Here is a 16,150-nt window from a genome sequence, read left to right as displayed (position 1 = left end):
GGTCTGTTGCTGAAATCGTGCGATTAAGGGAAGCTTTAGGGTTTGACGATTAGACTTTTTAAGTAAAGATTGGGAATAATATAACTGCTTCACTACTGGGCCTAAAGCCCATTTGATTTTGTCGACCATCCACTTGACGAAAACACTTAGTGATTTCGTAGGGGGGAGTGGGTTTTCGGCTAGGTGATTTCATGTGGGGTCATTTCGGCCAAGGCTCCATTTTATTAATCATACAACACATATATTAATATAAGACATATAACAACATACACACTTACAAGGCACACCATGTATAACATATTAATCACAATACGATTTGACATTATTACAAACGTGTACAGTTGTGAAACAAACAAGTCGTGTAAACAAACAACTCGCACAATTAATGCGAAGATGGAAATCTTGGAAACTCGAGTTGTCACATATAATATGATAAAAACACTTATATATAAGAAGTACCAGCGGCGTATCTACCATGCTTTTATCACATTACACCCGTCTCGTTATCTAAACACTAACCAAAAACCCATCATTTAAATCGTGTAAATCGTTTAACTCATTCTCGTTATAGACCATCGTTCATTTGTTTAAATCGTTCAAATCGTTCAATCGTTCATAATCGTTCAATCGTTCTCGTTTTAATTGTGAAAACTACTTTTGGTCGTCTCGTGGAATACATTCAAACCTTCGTAACTCGTCCATCGTTCAACTCGTATTAACAAACCACCAAACGGTAAGTTAATAATTAACAGTTGCAGTCGTTACCCACATAACCCCCATACATAACCATGGGTGCAGTCCGATAACGGGATTTGTCAGATCCTATGGTACCATAACCTAATACTGGTAGGCTTGGCCAAAGCTAATGAATGATATTCGTTATGTAAATACTCCAACAAGTTCGTTCACATTATCGAAATTGTTCTTTGTTTACTATAAACCATAGTATTCGTTTTTGAAATCGTCGTTAAAAGCATCGAAATCGTTTAACACATATTAATCACCCCAAAACAATTTAAAACAGTAAAATAGGGGAACTATGTACTCACATCGAAGTGCAAAGTATCCTTGATTAAATGAACTAGCAAAGCTCGAGTAAACCAAGGAATTCAAGTTGCACCTAGTAATCGGAAGTTTAATAAATCGCCACCTAAATCGGAAGATCGGGTAGAAAGAGGTCTCATAAACCAAATGAGTATTGGGACTCATGTGATATGGTTTAACAAGACTACATTCTAAATCGGAACCTATCATAAGTACTTTCGACCCTTATGACCCATTAAGGTATATTATGCTACGTTAATGCGTCGTTCGCGCAAAAGCACATTCGAGACGCCTAACTAGTCCTATGACAAGTATTATATGCCTTAACATGTTTAAATATGTTGCATAATCAGTTTAGGTGACCAAAGTTAAGTTACATATGCTTAAAATCCAATTATGCATAAAAAGGGCATTTTGGTCATTACCTAAGGCATATAAACTACTTATCATACAACTAATTAAACTAAGTGACCATAAGGTATAACCTCGGAAGCTTATTCCCTATACAACTATGGTCACTAAATGTGCTTGGTCGGATCCTAACGATCGACCAAAGGGGTGGGGTTCGAAAGTCTAAGCGGTTGTTAAGACCGCTTATCTTACGACCCTATACAAGCACTAGACTAAAAGTGACGAGTTAAACATGTTAAAACATGTTTAACTAAATTAGAAAACAGGTTTGATATCAAAACAAAGTGTTTTGATACCCGAAAATAGCTTCGATGCAAAATACGCATAAACACGTATTTTGAACGAAACTTTGACTCGTGACTTCGACTAATCGACGTGGTAATCAGTAGGTACAGTCACAAGGGACTATAACCATCGTGATTACGCTCACGTTGCAAAGTTCAAACGAACTTTGTGTTGACCAATTCATGGTCAAAGCAGAAAGTCAAACACTGTTTGACTTTCATGCTTACATAAAAAGCATGAAAGAAGCTTACAAAAGGTCCAAGCAATGAAGATTTTGATTCAAATTGCTCAGGTATGAAGTGTAGAACCCCAACTTAGAGCAAGTTTGAAATCAAATGTGAGGAAAAATGGCCAAGAACCCGCTTCTATTTATAGGAAGTTAGGATGAATGAGATCATTACATGTGTTTAGAAGGATCAATCCTAGCCATACATTTCGGGACATGGTTTTTAAATACAATGGAAGTCCAAAACCAGCTCAAGTTATTGAGAATTTTGCATAATTAACCCTGGAAATCAAGCTGGATGCTGAAAATAAGCTGCTGAGTTTTGGTCCCTGTAGCGTGGCATGCCAGGTTACACTGGGCTTGGCGCGTGGCACGGGGGAGGTCAGTTTAAAGTTTCCCAAATTGGCAGAACAGGTCCATGCATGCTTAAAACTTGATTTTTGGCAGGTTTACGCCCCGTTAACCTCATTTCAAGGCTCTAAAATGAAGTTAAAGTATAGGAAATTAAAATACGCTTGAAAACATCTCGGATGTCGGTTCGTTTGGTCGTACGGTTGCGTTATTCGGTTAATTACAACGACAACTCGAACGGACGAAAAAACGATCCAAATTACGCGATAAATGGTATTTTTGCATTCCAATCACTAAAATAAAATATTTTAATGACTACAAAAATTTTGGATGTCCGGATATGTTAATAACGTAAAATATGCGCGAAAATGCAAACTTATGCACTTTTTGATGCTTTTAGTCCCTGTTGATCAAATAAGTTTATTTTCGCATACCGAACCCATCAAAGCCTATTTCTAAGCTATGTAAAGAATATTTAGGGTATGTTTAGCTTATGATCAAGTTCCGGAATGTTCGTTACAGTACAAATAGGCATAGTTTTTCGCAGTTCGACATAAATAGTCCCTGCGATCGAATAAACTTGTTTTCGACACACCAAACCATCCAAAACTTATTTCTAAGTTTTGTAAAGGTTATTTAAGGTATGTTAAGCCTATTTCACTATTCTGGTGTGCTTGTTGCGTTAAACTAATTACGTTTATGCATCAGTTTGCGTATAACTTTCAAGAAAGCGATTTAAAGATGGAAATCGAACTCGAATCAAATCGTAAAATCATCAAACACAAATACTCATATAATAACACCAAAACACATCGTTTTATTGATAATTTATATTGTTTTACATCGTACATCGTTTACATAGCACAGTTGTCACATATCTCTACCTTTCAGGTCGTCCGGTCGAACGGTCGTTCGATCGGATGGCGATCCGTCCAGTGAGGCACCTCTCAGAGAACAAGTTCACAGCAGGATGGTCATTCGATCAGATAGTTGTCCGATCGGATGGCAATCCGTTGAAACTAATGATCTTGGAAAATTGTAAAAATGTTTAAGTGTTGAGAACATAAGTCATCCGATCGGACGGCAGTCCGTTCAGTGACCTGATCGTTTGAAACTTGAATTATTTTGCTAAGTTTGAAAAGTTTGCGGATTGACCGAGACGGTATGACAACGTTTAAACAATGGGAACTCCATCATGTCCGAGTCGTCCAATCGAGGTGGGAATCACCCTGATCCGATCAGTTAACTGTTCTTGACGGTTGTTCATGTTCAACCCACTGAGTCGGTTATCTTGTCAATAGGAATCGGATCTCTAACCGACACATCACTAGATAAGAAGTGGAAGGCCTGAACGAGCTCCGATTATATCGGTTTTGAGTGCAAGAGTGTAAAAGAATGAGAAAAGTTATGAAAACATCTTTCAACTCTTTTAATCCTTCAAAAATGTTTAGTTTTATGCGAAATCAGTGTGAATAACGTTTAAACACTGTAGAAATCTGTTAGATCCGAGTTATTCTTGGTGGAATGAGGTCAAATCTTGAAGTTCATAAGAACCCCATGATGACATCATCCTAGAACACCTCAAACCAGTCGATTTCTTGGTGAAAAATGAAGATTTGATGGTGAAAAAGATGAAAGAGTGTGTATAGATGATAGAAGTACAAGATTTGAGGTAGAAACTTACAAGAATCACGAGAAATCGAGAGAAAATAGGGCTGGAAGTCGAAGGGTCGCACCAGAGCTGTCACATCACTGTGCAAGTGATGTGACAGGTGCTATGTATAGATGCCGAAAGAGGAAAGGCGGCGGAGTGTAACGGATCGGAGGGCAGTCCGATCGGATGGCCATCCGATCAGATGGTCATCCGGACGGATCATTCAATCGAATGGTCATTCGATCGAAGGGCTCCGGCGAGTTGCGTTTCGATGTTTCGTTTCGTGCGTTGAGCGTTGCGATGCGTGGCGAGTAAGCGATGTGATAGGATTAAACACTATTTACACAATAACCTAACTAACATACAACAACATAAATAAACTTGCATTTCCAGTTCGCGATGAGATTGCGTTGTGATAGTGTTGCGATTACGTCTTCGATTAATCACCACACACATAACATAAACATGCACAAGTAACACATAAATAGCACACACACGTAAAACAATATTCAGAACACATAATTCGAGTTGCGATGCGATTAGCGATAAATCGACAAATAGATTAGCGATTAACAGGCGATTTATTATAGATACTCCACATAATACAACTAAAGAAACATAAAATAGAGTATCGATTACAGGTCAAAGGGTACAATCAATAATCAAGCAAGGAGTGACAGATCGCAATTAGCAATCTTTTCTTCCTTTGACTTTGACTTTGACTTCCAAAACGCGAGTTGTTACACTCAACCCCTTTAAAGACTAATGGCTGGCCACATATGTACATTGCTATGTTGACGGTCTGTTATGGTTTGGAACAGACGAATAGATTGGCTTGAAAACTCAAACGGAGATGATCGATTGTTTCCATACTGTTAAGCTGAGTCGGAAAGGAATGCCAATCATGATGCAAGATCGTCGGGTTTGTTTAGGATGGTGGGTCGGTGATAACGTGGAAACGGGTGTTGATTTTGCGCTTTTGAATGATCGTGAGCTTCCACCATTGGCGAAGCATAGTGGGGGTTGGAAGGGGCGGCTGACCCCCAGAACTTTTCGCTCATTAGTGCAGAGTATGTAGTTTTTGTATAGAAATTTTTAGGTATATACGTTTTCAACCCCACGTTTTATAGAAATTTTTGAGTATATATGTTTTCGACCCCGCAGTCGGAAATCTCAAGCTTCACCACTGGCTTCCACTAATTATTGCCTTAGTTAATAGCAATTATAGAAATTGATTCATTTCATTAATCTTCTTCTGGTGTGTACCTCATTCTCAAGAAAAGATGAAAGGAATGAGGTTTTTTTTTTTTTTTTTAATTCTAGTTTACAAGTTTATTCCCTTAAATTTTAAGACGTTTGGAAATTTGATAAATCTTTAACAACTCTATAAAGCTAGGGGAGGCAATCTTGACCTAAAGCCTTCCAAGTGGGTTAGTTTGGGTTGCTTTTAAAATTATATGGGTTGGTTTGGGTAAGATATTTTAACTAAATGGGTCATAATGGGTCACTTGAAATTCCACCTTGTTATTTTCGGGTCAAAGCGGGTCGACAACATTAAATAAATGGGTCGATGTGGGTTAGTGTCTTAAAGAAACAGGGAAGGTTTCGGGTCGGAATAGGTTTCGAGCCGGCACAAGTATTTGCACGAGACGGGTTACGGCACGAAACGGGTTTTAGATCGGAACGGGTTCAGTTCCAATTGAGTTTCGGGCCGAGACGGGTTTCGGCACGACGCAGGTTTTGGATCGGAACGGGGTCGGTTCGGTCGGGTTTCGGGCCGACACGGGTTTCTGCACAGGACGGGTTTCGGATCGCAACGGGTTTTGTGCCGACACGAGTTTCCGCACGAGACGAGTTTCGGGTCCGGACGAGTTTCGTACTGTTTCGAATCGAACCGTTTCGACGCGAACCGTTTCGACCCGTACCGTTTCGACCAGTACCGTTTCGAATCGAACCGTTTCGACCCGCACCGTTTCGAATTGACCCGTACCGTTTCGACTAGTATCGTTTCGAATCGAACCGTTTCGACCCGTACCGTTTCGAATCAAACCGTTTCGACGCGTACCGTACGTAATACGTATGCGTATAATACGGTTCCAATTCGCGAATTCGCTCCATCAATTCAGCGCATCATACTATTCAATTCTGCGAATTTCCTGCATCAATTCATTGAATTTCCTTTTTCAATTCACTGAATTTCGTTCGCCATAATAGCGAATTTTTAGGGTCAATACGTACATGGGTATTGGTAAGAAATTCTTGTTGACGTTCTCTTCTTTCATAATCATTAGTTCATTTAGTTAAAATATAAAACAGAAACAGTTGATAGTTTTGTTATTGATCATAAACTTCATTACTACATATGCTGTTAGTTCTTATTATAAAGCTGCTGATCGTGAACTTCATTACTACGCTGCTAGTTGTTGTTAATAGCAAAAATTAAAAAACTGAAACAGTCTATATGCTGATAAAAAACAGATCTTTTGACTTCTTATTATGAAGTTGTTAATCATGAATTACTTCATCTTTGTTATACAGTCAGTCTATGTATCATCCCTATGTATTATGAAAATGTACAACCGTATAACAATTGTACAATCTCTCTTTTTTTTTTTTTAAAGAAAGTGATTTTTAACCAACCCGACACGACACGACCCGAAACCCGTTCTGACCGGACAAAATTGCCCCTGATGTACAACCTCCCTCTTTTTATAAAGAAAGCAATTTTTAACTGACCCGACCCGACCCAAAACCCGTTCCGACCCGCACCTGTTTCGACCCGGACCCGTTCCAACTCGAACCCGTTCCAACCCGAACCCGTTTCGACCCGAACCAAAACAACCCTTTTTGTAATTGACCCGTTTTGACCCGAACCCGTTTTGACCCATGACCCGACCCGACCCGAACCGACCCGTTTGCCAGGTCTACATAAAGCTAACTCTGTAATTCTAATTTACAAGTTTAGCCCCGTTTATATATTTAACGATTATAACAGAGATTTATATTTATAATTAACATTTATATACATAACTAATATTTTTAATACGTGCTTAATTAAATTAATACGTGACAATGTAATATTAAAAATAATAGAATGTGTTAAAAATTCTTATTTTTATTAAATTGAAATGGGTCCGGTTTTCCAAATCCGGGTTGGATTTTGAAGATCTGATTTTGACGGATGTTACAAAGTTCAGTCGGAGGTGGCTCATGGTATCATTGACCCTAATTCTGGCTACAAATGTTCAACTTGTATCAAGTTCAATTTTCAAGATAACTACACTAATAAAAAAGTAGTAATCAAGAACACGTCATTACCTGCCATGCATTGTGTATCCATGGCTGCCTGGTGTTACAAAGCCATCGGAGGTTCATTTAGATGTCGGAGGAGCGGGTTTGATTAGGCATCGGTAAATGTCGATCGTTGGTTCGGTGGGTGTCAATAATTGCTGGTGTTGAAGGAACAAGGTTGATTGTTGGTTCGGTGAGTGTCCATCACTAGAGTTCGGTGGGATGTCGATCATTGTAAAAGGGGGGGGGGGCGGGGGGGGGGGGTGGTAAGGTGGGGGTGCAAATGGAAGGGGGGTGAAACGGTGGGGTATGATAAATGAGGTATATAGGGTTTGTGTTTATGTGTTAATTGACCGAAATACCCCCATTCCGTTAAATAATTAACACCGTTGCCAAAAAAATACTCATAGTGATAGTGCATCGAAATGCAAACCATCGGGACTCAAGTAGCGAGATTTTCAAATTAGGGACACAAGTTGATCCCGCCATCATACCACAGGTACGAAAATTGCAGTGTACTCTTTACTATATTACATTTTGATAGATACACTTGCCTGTCTTGTTTGTTTTAGTACATCGGTGAATACCCTTTTCTAAACCTAATTGTGTAACCATTTCAATTCGTATTAAAAATCATATAACTATTACATCAAAAGAACATATGGTTGATGCTACGGTTGAGGTGGGCGTCAACCAAACAAGAGATCAATATTCAAATTTTACGGGATCAGCAACAAAAAACAAGATCACACGAATATGTTTAATATCACGAAGCATTGGGTTGCCGTTACCGATACTGAACATGACGAAAATGAACAATACTTGAGTCACATTCGTGTAGGTATTGGATTTTTGTTAGTTAATTACTAACGAAGAGAACTACATGATGCTAGGAGTGTGAAAAGTTTATCCATGACTACAAGTCACGGATGGATATGTAGTAACGGGTATACATACGATACGCACGCAAAAGCCAATATGCAATAACACTTTTATAAAGCTATTGATCTATTATCAGAAAAAATCCTTGAGACTCTTGGTCCATTAACCTTTTCTTCATATATTTCTTATATACATATTGATTCTAATGCATAAATATTAATAGATTATCATCATCATCGCCTTTTCAAAAAAGGTGTTGGCCATATCTTTTCTTCTTGTTCAAGCATCGGCAGGTTAGCTTGCAATTTCTATAAATAGATACTCTCATTTCTTCAACATTCCCTCCCCTTCTTCCTTATAACTTCTTTGAAGACTTACGCGAAAAATTCCACTTATATTAAACCCTATCTGCTTCATAGTTGATAGTTCTTAGTTTTTCATCGATTTGTGTTGAACAAATTTTGTTTTTGTGACACAATCCGATCTCTCATCTCGTGATCTTACATATGTGTAGCTCCAGCCTACTCATGCAGATTTTGGTAGCAACATTTCTTGTTTTCATTCTCAAAGGTAAACTTGTCCAAATTTTATATATTGGACTCAGGTTTTACTATTATTAATGTTATTGTTAAAACTGTTATTTTCATTATCATTATTGTTACGGTTACTATTATCGTTATTATTACTATTGTTGTTGATTAATTTTGAAAGAAATTCTAATTATTTTGGTCGGTGTGATCATTTGTAGGCGTTTCAGGGGCTACTTTTACATTCGTGAACAAGTGTAGTTACACAGTGTGGCCAGGAATCCTCGGGCAGCCCGTTCTTGACACCACGGGATTTGAGCTTATAAAAGGGAACTCACGTTCCCTACAAGCTCCGGCCGGCTGGTCAGGCCGGTTCTGGGGCAGAACGGGCTGCAATTTTGATGGATCCGGCCACGGGTCATGTGGAACCGCTGATTGCGGTTCCGGAGAAATAGAGTGCAAGGGTGCTGGAGCAACTCCTCCAGCCACCCTAGCGGAATTCACCCTCGGCTCAGGTCCGTCCGCACAGGATTTCTACGACGTCAGCCTCGTCGACGGCTATAATATACAAATGATAGTGGAGGTTAACGGTGGGTCGGGTGGTTGTGGGACGACTGGGTGTGTCAATGACTTGAACCGACGGTGTCCAAACGAGTTGAAAGTGGCCAGCGGCGGCGCATGTAGAAGTGCATGTGAGGCGTTTGGGACTCCAGAGTATTGTTGTAAGGGAGCGTTTGGTTCACCAGAATCGTGTAGGCCTACGGCCTACTCGCAGGTTTTTAAGATGGCGTGTCCGAGGTCGTACAGCTACGCGTACGATGATGCGACAAGTACGTTCACATGTACAGCTGCTGATTATATAATAACCTTTTGTCCCTCACTTCCAAGGTAACTTTTCACTCTCAAAATTGACTTTTTTAACAACCTTAATTTTTTTTAATATAATTGTAATTTTAATTTCTAACACAATTTTTAATTTGTATATTTTTCATTCTATCCAGCTTTTTCAAAAGGATTTGATTCCATATGAGACTTTAAATGTTTATTTAACATCATATTATTTTTTCGAATAAATTACTTTTTGAGTTTATGTGTTTTAGTGATTTTAATCACTTGAGTACAAAATTAAAATATTTAACGTTCTAAATCCTTAACCACTCATTTTTTTTAATACAGTGGGAAATCTGGAAAGGATTTGACGAAACCTACAAACGGTAGCAAATCCGGTCCATTGGAGGGGTTCTTATCGAATAGTTCATTGTATGCGGATCTTGCTACATCTGACTCATCTGCGATCATCAGTCCATCTTCAACACTTATATTTTTTATATCCGTTAACTTTTTTATGTTAGTTTTTTTTACTTTTGTAAGTTGATGTATACTTGATGTATATTTAGGATTTGGACAAACTTTGACATACATAGAAATATTAAAGATTCTATTCCATTTAAGATAGAACCGTCGGACTTTGTATGGGTATATATTTTTAGTAGACTTAAGAAATATGAAAGTTTTAATGATTTTAAAAGAATGCATGAACATATCCCCTGTAAAAGTTGTAAAGTTTAATATTCCTTTATAATTAATTAATGATTAATGATTGTGATTGATAATATTAAATTATCACATAAGTTTCAACTATAACTGTACATACTTAAATATTTTAACTTGTAAATTAAAACTCAACAAAAAGCTCTTCGATTTTTTTAACAAATATACGTTTTCTCCATGATAAAGTTCTTTAACTTATAAAATATCAACATATATGTCGTTATTTCTTAAATATTTAAACATCCAAACTATAGCTTTGTTGAATATTTTTCTAAGTTTATGAAATATTGGACTTAGTTATCTATGTAATTAAAGAAAATCCAATGTCATTTGATCAATTTCTTGCCATTAGTCAAAAGGATGTTTGTTAAGGATAAGATCAAAACAAATCATGGCATTTGATTAGTTGCTTTAGATTAATTTTTATGCTATTTTTATTTTGACATGTACTTTTTTACTTTTTTTTTGTTTTCATTCTATCTTGTTTGATGATAAAGATCTATAACCTTAAGTACTCATATTTTATACAATAGAAACAAAGGAGTTAACCAAAAAAAAAAACTCATCATCATATAATAAATGCAAATAGTTATGTGTTTAAAATTTCCAAATGCATATCAACAAATTTTCTCTATATATTTTCTAGATAATAAATGTAATAAACAAGTTTTTGAACAATATCATGAAACTAAGGATTTAATTTAAAAAAAACAATTTTAAGTGAATAATTATTTTAATACAATATCATTATTATTATTATTATTATTATTATTATTATTATTATTATTATTATTATTATTAGTATTATTATTATTATTATTACTACTATTACTATTGTTATTACTACATTATTATTATTATTATTATTATTATTATTATTATTATTATTATTATTATTATTATTATTATTATTATTATTATTATTATTATTATTATTATTATTATTATTATTATTATTATTATTATTATTATTATTATTATTATTATTATTATTATTATTATTATTATTATTATTATTATTATTATTATTATTATTATTATTATTATTATTATTATTATTATTATTATTATTATTATTATTATTATTATTATTATTATTATTATTATTATTATTATTATTATTATTATTATTATTATTATTATTATTATTATTATTATTATTATTATTATTATTATTATTATTATTATTATTATTATTATTATTATTATTATTATTATTATTATTATTATTATTATTATTATTATTATTATTATTATTATTATTATTATTATTATTATTATTATACAGTAGTAGAGATGCTAAAGGCTTTCGGTGAGATGTATTGGGATAGAGAGTGGATACCAATTTCGAGTTATCTTCCTATCCCTTATCTTATTATATTGGTTTTCAAAAATGATTAATATATTCATACTTTTATTTTGGTTAAAGTTATTTAATATTGATAAAATAATAAAGACTAAGATAACTTGTTACGTCATCAAGTATGCTTTCGTGTGTTACGTTATTTAGTGTATAGTCTATATGTATTAATTATGTAATGATGTACAAAGTAGCTTTGATGATATACCAAACAAATCTCTTTTCAAAGTAACAAAATAACTATCAAATATATATTTTCCAAAGGTTAAACAACTATTAAAGTTATATAAAGTGTTTACCTTTAAGCCCTTTCATTTTAGTTTTCTAACATCTTTTAACAATCGGTCACACCCCATCAAAATGGAAACATGAGGGTGCAACTAAAAAGGTTTTCGAAGCATATGACTAAGCAAACACTTCATCACATTGATACCAAAGGTTTTACAAATCGTTTCAATCACTAAGACTCAGATACAAGCCTACATACAAGCCTACACTGATAGGTAAATATGAAACTCGTCTAAAAGCTCGGTATGCATGCAAACTCAGAATGTAGTTTCTCCATCTTGAATTAAACACCTGAAAACATGTTTAAAATGTCACCATAATGTTGGTGAGTTCACATGTTTTGTGTCATCGTAAACCATTTTCTCAAAATATAATTTGAAAGTCTAGCAAATCGTTTAAGAAAGCTTGTAAACCGTTACTCGAACATCATTTAATCGTTCCCTTGAAATCTTCACTAGGTATCGCTTGGTATATTTGTGAAACTCATTCCCTTAAAATCCCCGTAGGGTATTCCTTGAAATATTCATGAAAACCATTCCTTTGGAATCCCTATAGGGTATTCGTGGTAATATTTGTGAAAACCTTTCCATTGGAACCCCCGTAGGATATTCCTTGGAATATTTTGTGAGATGTGAGTCATTCCCTTTGAATACTTAAATACACAAGACATTCCTGTGGGATACCCGTGAAAACTCGTTACCCATCCCCTCTTGAATATTTGAACAAACATTGTACTTGATTACGAAAATGTACTGGTAGCCAATGAAAATCATAATGATCAAATCAATGCCTAACTTGGACACTAACGTATGTGCCTACATGACCCTATAATCAAACCATGACAATGATATTTGCATCGCACATCGTACATGCAAACGATTTTGGATACATCGAACTCTTTTGTCTTTATCGGGTTCAAGCAACTAACCAAGAGCGAGGGGGTGTCAATCCCTATAGTATTATTCGACTCTTCCATAGTCTCATAGTGACTAGTGGCTATAGTTAAAACAACACGAAGACTTCCTGAGCTCAACGATATATGAAACAACTCATACGCACATAAATGATACAAGAGATTTCATTCTCATGCTACTGTAGAACATAAATGAAAACATGCTTTATGTAAACTTTGAATGTTTTTGTAAACCTTGTATGCATTTCATAAACTCGTATGTTTTAGCATAAAACTAGTATGTTTTTCTCTCAAAGCATGAAAACAATAAGATGGGTCGTGAAACTCATCTTGAATTCCGTGCAAGTGTTAACAATAAAACATCCTAGAAAATGAAAACCTGACATATACATCTCCTAAAACATATAAGACACTAAAGGTTCATCGATGTGTCCACACGGCAAGTTGTTCACCCAACTCGCTAGACTGATCAAATTAGATGTTTACTCGTATGAAAACGTTTAACTTAACCACCCTTTGATGGTTGGTATCCATTTTACCATTACATACATTCTCACATAACATATATTAACATATAGATTCCATCAACGTCGGGATCGCATCCCGAAACCAGGTTTGAAAATTTGTGCCGCAACACACATTCCAATCATTTAATAAATATATTTTCTGAGTAATATATTTATTATTTGGAAAACTATTCCATATCCATTGAAACTCATACTCGACCAAGTATTTATATATATTTTCAAAATAAATATACACTTATTGAAACTCTAAAAATAGTATGGAAAATTAATACTATCTTTTATATTATTAAACTATTAGTTAAACCGTTTGTTGAAAAATCACCATATATGCGAAATTAGGGCAATAAGAATAAAATCATTGAAGATTGTGGCATAATTAGGGAGAATTTGAAGAACAAACGTCCAATGAACTCGCTTGTTGTCAGAATATCCAGCGTCATTACACCATTCTGTGAATTTGTAAGTTTATACACTATGTTTTGCACGTTTATATGTTAAAATGACGCTTAATGGTCGATTCAGATCTTTTATATGTGAATATGAGGCTTAAATTTTAGTTTCATATATGCATTAGTGAAAATGGTGTGATGTATATAATTTTTGAGGGATTAGGGGCGATTGTTGTGATAGCACGATCTGGATAATAGAAGCTTTATGTGTGTTTGGAATTGGTCGAGAAGCCCAAACTCGGCTGAAGAATTACTGGAATGGGCACGAGTTGATCGAGCTCCTCGATAATGTCACTTTGTCCAATGGCAAAGATGGTTGGGAATGGTTGGGAGGTAATGACTCTGATTTTTCGGTCAAGACTGTCAAAAACTTCCTGTATAGCGGCTCTGATTTCAGCAGCAGGCACGTTGTGAAATGGTCGAAATAGGTCCCCAAAAATGCAATATTTTTGTTTGGAAGGCGGTTTTAGATCGTATTCCCACGCTGACTGCACTTCGGGATCGGAACTGTTGGGGCGGATACGTGAAATGTTGTCTGTGTGAAGATGGCGATGAAACAGCAGAACACATTCTTTGTTCGTGCAGGGTAGCGTCGACTGTCTGGTATCACATTAGTCAGTGGTGCAAGGTGAGTCCTTTTATTCTGTTTTTGGCTAAAGATATCGTAATTGCCTCTGAGTTTTGCAATCTGGATAGAGAAGTGAAAGAAGCTTTACATGGCATTATGTTCGTGAGAAGTTGGTGTATATGGTTAGCCAAGAACAATAAAAGGTTCTTGGAAACTCAAGTTAAAGCTGGAGAGATTATCCGTAATATTAAGCCCATCGGTTTTTTTATGGTATACGAATCGGTCCAAAAATAGGTCCGTAAGTTGGGAAAAATGGTGTAGTTTCGATATAAGGTAGCTGCTAGTTTCCGGTCTTTAGGTTCTTGTGTTGAGTTTTTTTTTTTTCGTTTTGATGTAGTGGTTTGTTCGGCCGCCTCTGTTTTGGAGGTTGGCTTCTGTGAATAACATTTACATTTAAAAAAAACTTATGCACATGTGCATAGTTTGTCATAATGGTTTTGTTGCTAATTAATGTTAAATATGATTGGTGGTATTATGAAATTTGATTGGTAAGGGTTAAGTTTTGTTATTGAAATAAACCTGTTGATAAGGTCAGTCATGTTAATGCACATGTGCATAGTTATGCACATATGCATTTTTGTCAAATTAAGTTAATATGAATGTATTACGGCATATGCACACATGCACTATTACCTCAAAACATAAACATTGTACATATTGTATGTAATATGTTTATTTCACATGTGCATACATGAAATAATTGATGTAATATATGTAATGTATGCAGGAAAAAATTATTCGAAACTGCTCATGGATTGACAACAAAGACGTATTTGATTAATAGGTTAACGGATGAAAAATACCAGGGAAAATGATGGATGAAGAGGCGCTGAAACAGGAGGAGTGTTGGAAGATAGTTATGAAATGGAAAGAAGATCGGAAGGTGTGAGGTTGTGAACTAATGCGAATGTTGTGTAGGTAGTTTGTGGATATGCAATTTGTAAAGACGTTTTTTTTGTTTTCTTGATGTCTTTTGATTGTAATATGTGGGTAGTTTTTTACGATAACGGTTGATATAAGAAGTTTGACGTATACGATGTCTTATATGGTGGTTGATGGGTTAAAACTCTATTTGGTTGTTCAGGTATATTGGAGGTATATTGGTATGTTTGTTAATATTCGATGTATTATGTTGTTTGGTATAGAAAATGTTGGTATTGCACATGTGCAAAGTTTGATATAGCATATCATATTACGTATGTGGTACCCTATTACGTATGGGGTACCACATTGCATATGATGATGTATATGTAAAGGAAAACGGATTACATGTAGTTAAGATATTCATGTATGCACATGTGCATTGGTCGAAACAATAACAATATGTAGTGAAACATTAAACATATATGCACATGTGCATTGTTTGAAACAATTACCATGTGGGGAGAAACAGTAAACATGTATGCACATGTGCATTTTTCAAAACAGTAACCATGTTGGTAATATTTGTTAGGTGGTCAATAATGAAATTACATACACTTATGTATAATAAGTAATTGATATCAAAGTATCATGATCACAATCATAACCTATGAATACGTATACAGACAGTGCAAAATGATTGTAAACAAAAAGAATAATGCTTAGAAACTATTTCTCATTATATATAGGATAATCAAGAATCGTTGAATGTTTTATGACGCCTAGATAAATGTCTACGAGGTTACTCAGGTTCATATATATATGCAGGGTCTTTAGCATCATCATCAACATCTTCATCAGTATCATTGGAATCAACGTACTCCCAACTGTTAAACGTACTA

The 16,150-nt window shown here is 35.3% G+C and overlaps 1 protein-coding gene across 1 annotated transcript; it reads left to right on the top strand.

Moving 5' to 3' along the window:
• Nucleotides 1–8,490: 8,490 nt before the first annotated feature.
• LOC110891500 (thaumatin-like protein 1) lies at nucleotides 8,491–10,204 on the top strand. Its single transcript, XM_022139200.2, has 3 exons — nucleotides 8,491–8,714; nucleotides 8,893–9,559; nucleotides 9,848–10,204. The coding sequence occupies exons 1-3, from the start codon at nucleotides 8,651–8,653 to the stop codon at nucleotides 10,044–10,046; spliced, it is 930 nt and encodes a 309-aa protein (XP_021994892.1). The 5' UTR covers nucleotides 8,491–8,650; the 3' UTR covers nucleotides 10,047–10,204.
• Nucleotides 10,205–16,150: the final 5,946 nt, after the last annotated feature.

This window comes from Helianthus annuus, chromosome 15 (assembly GCF_002127325.2).
Source record: "Helianthus annuus cultivar XRQ/B chromosome 15, HanXRQr2.0-SUNRISE, whole genome shotgun sequence".
Taxonomy (NCBI): domain Eukaryota; kingdom Viridiplantae; phylum Streptophyta; class Magnoliopsida; order Asterales; family Asteraceae; genus Helianthus; species Helianthus annuus.
Note: the sequence above shows the minus strand (reverse complement) of the source record. Positions and strands in the feature narration are given on the sequence as shown.